This window comes from Penaeus japonicus, unplaced genomic scaffold (genome assembly GCF_977035675.1).
Source record: "Penaeus japonicus unplaced genomic scaffold, GWHDUDI00000001_assembly GWHDUDI00000004, whole genome shotgun sequence".
NCBI lineage: Eukaryota > Metazoa > Arthropoda > Malacostraca > Decapoda > Penaeidae > Penaeus > Penaeus japonicus.
Genome location: NW_028234406.1, coordinates 43661461 through 43668960, shown reverse-complemented (window position 1 = coordinate 43668960; position 7500 = coordinate 43661461). Strand labels below are relative to the sequence as shown.

Sequence of the window (7500 nt, the reverse complement as noted above, 5' to 3'; positions counted from 1 at the left end):
TAGAACAATGCTGCTTCTATCGCACTGAGTATTAAGAAAATGATCTGATATGGACTTTATTCCACAATTTTAGTCATATGACACATACAAGTCTCTCAGATACAGTAACAAACACAAAAATGGCTCAAAGTTTAGAGTGAACGACTGAAAGAGTGGGAAAAGTCCAAAATCTGTTGCATGGCGTTGCCTTGCTCTAAAATAAAACCAATTCTGGAGCCTGGGCTAGCAAATCTATAACCATCTGCAGTGGGTTAATATTGCTGATGTTAACTACTACCATAAAAAAAAAAGAAACTTAGTGGATAATTTATTCCAGTGCCTCAAAATAAGTTGGAAGACTGGAGTAGTGTTATAATGACACTTTCTTCACAATCGATGGTACAAGACTGTTCCTATCATAAATCAAAGTATGTGTGTGTAGCCATACATGTGGTTATATATGTATTTAATCTTTAGACAAGAGGTAAAGTGATAAAATCAAACAAAATAGATCTGTGGCAGCTGTATTTCATGATTAAAACATTCTTTTGGAGTACTTCAGACAAAATGAAACAAAAAAAAACACATTCTACAGCCCTTTGTCATACACTCAATAATACGAACCTTAAAAGAAAAATAAAGGTAATAATACATAAATGAAAAATAAAGATAGATATCAAAATTCATATCCTCTCCTCCTTAACAAACAAAATAAGAATAACTCGCTAAACAAACATGACCATCCTCCTGGGTTGGCCAGGCTCTTTCTGAAATCGCTTCCCGAGCATTTTTTATTTTTTATTTATTTTTGCAGATTGTCCCGGTAAAACGCACGTGATCCTTTGCGTACAAATTGGAGACTCTGGGGTACCTTACACTGCGTATGGAAAAGGATAAAGTTCTCTTTGTCAGTTTTGTTTGGGACTTTGTTAAATTCTCTTTTATTTAACTAATAAATCAAGGATAGTATAGTTCAGAATGTTCTAATCTAATGGTTGTCACTATGCTTTGTCTTTTTGTTAGTATGAAAAAAAAAAAAAGTTATTGTATTAACTCAACTTCGCATCTTTTCCTTTTCTTCTTACTCACTCACTCTCTCCTTTTACTTCACAACTATTTCAAAAAAACTTCCCCGCACAAAAAAGTTCAACTTCTATGCTTTCTAGCAGACCCCAGATATCACCACCGAATACAGTCACACGAAGCACTGTATGCTAATGCTATTCTGTGCATTGTACACTTTGCCTGTTTCTAGGTCTAACAGAGGAATTTGTATTGGCAAGTAAATGGCAACCAAACATGCCATTGTCTTGTGTTCTTCATGAAAGTAAGGTTAGCTAGGCATCTTTGAAATCTATTTTTATTCTCTTTATTAGTAGCAGTGGCAGTATTCAGAAGTTAGAAAACAAGGAAGAAAAAAATAAAGATCTGTCGACAATTCTCTTCCTGGAAAATTGCTCTTTAAAATGAAATTAGTTAACCACATTAGTTATGTAATTTGCAACTCCTTCTCGACTGAAATTGTGAAGAATAAATCGCTGATAAAAATACATATTTTTGTAAGTTATATATATAAAAAAAAAAAAAAAAAAAAAAAAAGTTGCCTAGCAATTAAAATCAAAACCACAATGAAATTCACACTATAAATTTAGGATCCATTGTACTATTGTACTGTAGTTCAACATCACTTTATAGTCTATACATAATCCTACCTCCTACACTTATCATACAAAAAAGTCATTATCTTAAACTTTAAGGTTCTACACATGTGAAAAAAGGTTCCATATAAAAGAAGTGTGTCTCAGACTCCGACAGGAATTGTACCCTCGTGTCAGACGGCTGACACAATCATGATTATGTCACATTCTCCACTTCGATACAATCAAGACACAATCAATCAATGATGAAATGAAACTGGCATTCTAAAACAATCTCTGGCGTTATTGAAGGTGTAATGTAATGTACTTTATTTTCTTGACCCCTTGGGGGGGAAAAAAAGAAAAAGAAAAAAAAAAAAGTTAGAAAATAGAAAAGGAACTAATAAGCTACCCTTCAACTCCCATACAGTTAAAAAAAGAAAAAAAAGAAAAAAAAAGAAAAAAAAAAGAAAAAAGAAAAGATAAAATTAGAGTAAGAGGCTAATAACAGCATGAATATTACAAGACATCACTGGAGGCCCCTCAGTATCTGCCTCTGCGATCTCGACGGTCACGGTCGCGTGAGCGGGAGCGAGACCTCCTCCTGTGCTTCTCAGGGGCGTGCTTCTCATGCCTGTCGCGTGACCTAGAGCGCGACCTGGACCGGTACCTGTAACGGGACCTGGAGGAGCGTGCTAATAGGTTCTTGAGGTGGTGTGAAATGGGCTTGACGTGCCAGAAGTTGCAGAAGCCTCCCTTGCCGCACTGGCCCATCTCGAACTGGCGGCAGCAGGCCTCGCGGAAGTCGGCCACAGGACACAGGTCGCAGTAGATGGGTCGGAACATGTACCAGCGGTTGTTGAGGTCCTCGGCTGCCTTGACCGCGTCTTCCTCCCGCCGGAACTTGATGTACACGTTGCCTCGCAGGTGGTCGCACTGGTTGTCACACACACACATTTCCTCAATCTCTCCGTACTTGTCCTCACACTCGAAGAACACATCCTCGAAGAAATACTCAAACTGCTCCTGGATCTCATGGTCACTCATGTTAGCCAAGTGGGAGCCGTCGGCCGACTTGGCCGAGTTCTGCTGGCTCACATACATGTTCTGCATCACCACTGTTTGGCTGCGGGAAAGGGGGGGGGGGGGATTCCATCAATCTTGGTAAAACTGCTAAATCTCAAGAATATGTTTAACATCTAACAAGACATCTTCCTTATAATAAAATCATGTCTTTCACTATCTCAGAATTCAAAAAGAAAAAACTAGCACTTACAAATACAAACATGGCACTTGAAACAAATCTGTAGAATCATAAGGAAGTCAAAACAGAACCAAAACATGATGAGAAAAGACAGCTGTGCCAACTCTAAAGGAACAAAAAGCAACGACCTCCTAGCTAAAGACGCTCACCTGTACTGTGGTTTGTTGTGTTTTCTGGAGCATCTTTCACTGTGTCGGCAAGCTCCTGTCTTGATGTAAAATGAACAGTTGACCTTGTCCTTCTCTGTGCCGTAGATGGAGGCCAAGTATTCAGCACCAGACATAGACATGGTGCCTGCAATCTGGAATGTAAAAGTACAAGTAAATATGACTGCATTTTAAAAATTATCTAATTCTACATTTACTTATAATCCCTATCATGAAAGAGAAACTACGATTCTCAAATTAGGTGGAAAAATAAGCTACAGGCCTTAACCCCTTAAAGACAGGTGACAAGATACCATGTCTAGTGTTTTTTTGATCAGATGGCGGGGACGAAATATTTAGTCAAGGCCGGCGTGCCGGGTGATCAGGCGTACAGTGCTCTGCCGCCGCCAGTGCGGCCGAGAATCCCGAGGCGTTAAGCTTATGCATTGGTAATATACCAACATTTTAACCATTTAGAGCCAAAATAGCCCAGTCGTTAACGACTTGACAATTCCATGATGGTGGCGGCCACATCTAAGATGTAAAGCCTGGGCTTGGCATCTTAAAATGTATGTTTTCTATCATTTTCTAGCCTTACAGTCTGATTGGAGTCTATATATGATATACTAGCAAAGTAATGCTAATCAGCATTTGGTATGATGCCCCAGATACAGAGTTGCAAGAAAAATAGCTCAATTTCAACAAAAGGAAAAATGCTGTGCAAAAGTGACCCCAAGAAAAATGCCTGTTGTAGGAGGGTTAACAGCTTGCAAGCTCACATATCTATATCAACTATAATGGGTCTCTTACAGCTTTTTGAAATTAGATCAGACAAGCAATGTTTAAACTCATATCAGAACAGACGAAGGAAAAATGAAGCACATTCTTATCAAATACAAAATAAAAACTTGCAATTTTGAGGAAAATTGCTTTACACCCCTTGCTTATGACATACCAACAACTGAAGGCTTTTATATTATCTACATAGGTGTCAAACCTGCTGGAGGGGAGAAGAAGAATAAGAAGACGAAGAAGAAGAAAGCAAATACACTCAGATCAAAAGCTATCAGATAATACGAAACCGACTCATTTTGTCAGTAAAGTTTTGCTAAATGTCTGAAACGAACAAAGTATTTGGGCCATTCTTAAATGAGCAACTGCTATTTAACAAGAAACATGGCAAAACTATTAACGGCCAAATAATTAAACTCTTTTACACATAAGATTTCCATTAATTGCCTCAAAGGCTGCAGGAATCACTTGAATCAACAATCTCTTCCCTCTGTATATCATCTAAATTATCTAAAGTCTCTTGCAAGTGCACAGTGTATAAGATGTATACACCCATTCACAGCTTCTAAAACAGGCAAGAACGTATGTAGAACACTCTCGGCAAAAAGGAAAGTGCAATAAATCATGAGCTTGTAGCCCACAATAACATCTGTTTCAGGGGTGGATTAACCCCTAAAGGATGTGTTAAGCTTTGATGCCGACATGCTCCAAACTATCCTTTATATTCTACTCTCATTTAATCAGCAGAAAAAAAGAAAAAAATGTATATTTTCTTTTTTTGTAATTTAGTGGTAAAATCATACTACGTTGTAAACAGTAAAATAATTTTCAGAATTTCTATAGGAATAATGGTAAAGTTTAGCCATATCTTCATCTTAGCATGATCAAATTTAGTAATAAAGGCTGAAGCATTTTGTATTGCATTAATAAATAAATGTATGTAGCATGAAAACAACATTTCTCCCCTTCTGGTCATATACTGTATCAAGCACATATAATTCATTGTAAATTTCAATACTCTAATGACAGCAAATAATAATAATAATAATAACATAGGAATCTTTACATAAAAAAAAACAAAAAAACTGGATTTTACCTTCTACCCAAATCCACCTGAAATTTACTGTGATCTGTGATGAATGCCCTAGATTCTTAACCTTTGCAACCAATAAGGCTTGTCGGCCTTTGGCACTCTGCAAAGGGCCAAAGAACCTCCACCACATGGATTCTAGCAAGATGGAATGTGCAAACTACTCTGGCCTTTGTTGGGAGTGCTAATAACTATCTTCCACTGGTCTTGCATTAATTCATACAACCTGTGTGGCAGTCAGTGCTCCAGTAACTGCCAAAATATCTCCACCAATCATATTCTGACAATAAGGAACCAAATGTCTGCTGTGGTAAAATTGAGGTTCGACCACAATATACAAAATGGAGACTGAGACAATTACTAGACACCATTCCACTATAGAGTTGGTCTTAAGATAAGTAAGTTTTGCAAAGGAAAAAATAGATTCTACCCTCCATTTCCTTTGCCTTGTTGTCAATATCCTGAATTTTGTTGCCCTGATCAATCTATCCTACCTCTGAATTTATTATTCTGGCTGGGTGGCATGGACTGGCATGGAATTGTGGCCTTTAGGGGTTAAAAATGCATGGAATTGAACAGATCAACTAGTTCCAAAATACTTCTCATCTCGGGAATATCAAATCCAAACTGCAAATTTAGTAGGTACTTACTATCATTATCAAGAAATGGTATACTTTTAGTCTGCGACACTACAGTGAAGACATTTCCCATACATATTGAAAAACAAAGAAATTATTTCATCTAGACGTATCTTACTCTCAACAGCTCCCTCCTTTGACCTTCATCGTCGACTGACAAACAGTCCAGTGATGAATTTTTGCTTTAAATGATGTGCACGCGTGTGAAAAACAATCCCTCGATGTTTGATTAATCTTCAGACAATGACCAATGAAAACTACCCTTCAATTGAGAGGCCAATCGTAAGCAAGCACAATGTCATATTGCTTATTATTCAGGCTTTATGAAGTTCAACAATTCAAGGCAGTTCAGAGCTAGTTATCACCTTGAGACAATGCGTGTTTGTTGTGTTAGTTTTAGTGGGTCATATACACTGAAGATGAACCCAGGATTCTTGTCAAATAAAGAACCAGTCCATACTCTTCTTTCTAATATACATGTGAAGGGTGTTTATTGATCTATTCGCTGTAGTGTCATAAGGTGTCCAGGCAGCCAAGCTATTCCAGGAATTATTATCCCCAGGTGAAAAAATTTAATAATGATGAATTAGCATAAATTTAATTTCCCCAGGTTAATAGACACAAAACTATCGTAAAAAAAGGGCCTACAAAACCATCAGAAAACCCTGTTTTAAATATTGGTTATAGCTATTTGGTGATATTGGTTTGACAAACCAATATAATGACTTTCATTCTGCATCTGTATCCTTAAGGTCAGAACTGACATCTGGAATAGTCTTAAACAATTTGCTTCTCTATGTTCATCTGATGGTTTAACACAACAACCCGGGTGTTTGCGCAGAGCGTCTGATCAGCCCTTCAAGGAACATTAGTGGGTACATAGCCTTTTGCCCTCTTTGAAATTTTGGCAATCCTTTTGTGTAATACACAATTTTTCTGTTGAACTATATTGCAAGGTTTATACTCGCCATTAATCAGAATATGTAATAGACTGATATTTGTTGTATAGACTCTATAATAATTAAATATGTGGATTACATTTTCTGCAAAGGAAGGAATGTGGTTTAACCCTCTCTGGACGGGTGGTACTGTACTGTACCGCTCATTCAAAAGCCCAGTGGCCGGGCGGCACAGTATTGTGCCAGTCATTTAATTGATTTAGGCCTAAGCGCTCGAAAGCCCCGGCATTGTGACATTCAAGGCTGGAATGCCCCCGTCGTGAGTGGGTTAATGAGGGGATAACAAGCATAAGCATTTGTCAAAGATTCGTTAGTCTTATCTTAAGAAACTACTTTTCCTTTCCATTTACACTTTGTACAAGAGAGGTAGATAACCCAGACTAGCATTGCTTGAGATTATGGTCATGCTCAACGAAGGCACTCCACACTCAAGGTTCAGATCCTCTACATCATGCCATGGTCATCCCAGCTCCTCAGGTTGCCAGCCAATGAGAGCTACCCTTAGACTGACTGGCCAATTGCAGCAAGTTCACCTTCCTTGTTGTTTGGGAATCCGTGGGTGCAACTTTCCGAGCTGCTTTCAAGCCGTTTGTCCAGTTGTGAAGATCTGTGCGTGGGTGTGGTATTGGATCTGGTACGGATATCTACATTGTTGATGTACTCAGTCCACTCTCAATCTCGCCAGGATATATGTGGAGGATGTGGAAGATGAATGCTTGTTCACCTTACCGCCATAACACCATAGGCACGGAGGCAACCGCAATCACTGTGCACACAGTACACCATTTCCATTCCCCGGCAAACGGACATATGGTACATCTGCCGCATATATCACTACAATTCGTTCATGCATCACCCCACCATTTCCCTTTCCCTTCCATACCCTCCAGATTGAGGGTTATAGGGAAAGGAAGGAACACAGACCACACCCACAATATATTAAAATATATTAGCAGTCGAGGGATGGACAAACCCTTCAATAATGCTATCCTGGT

General features: G+C 38.5%; 1 protein-coding gene across 1 annotated transcript in view; it reads right to left on the bottom strand.

The window, feature by feature from the left end:
• Nucleotides 1–489: 489 nt before the first annotated feature.
• Nucleotides 490–7500, bottom strand: part of LOC122268097 (splicing factor U2af 38 kDa subunit) — a 7597-nt gene continuing 586 nt past the window's right edge. The window contains exons 2-3 of the mRNA XM_043038362.2: nt 3030–3181; nt 490–2742 (exon numbers count right to left, since the gene is read on the bottom strand). Of these exons, the coding sequence (XP_042894296.1) occupies nt 2160–2742; nt 3030–3169 (723 nt within the window). The 5' untranslated portion in view covers nt 3170–3181 and the 3' untranslated portion in view covers nt 490–2159. The remainder of the gene's footprint in view (nt 2743–3029; nt 3182–7500) is intronic.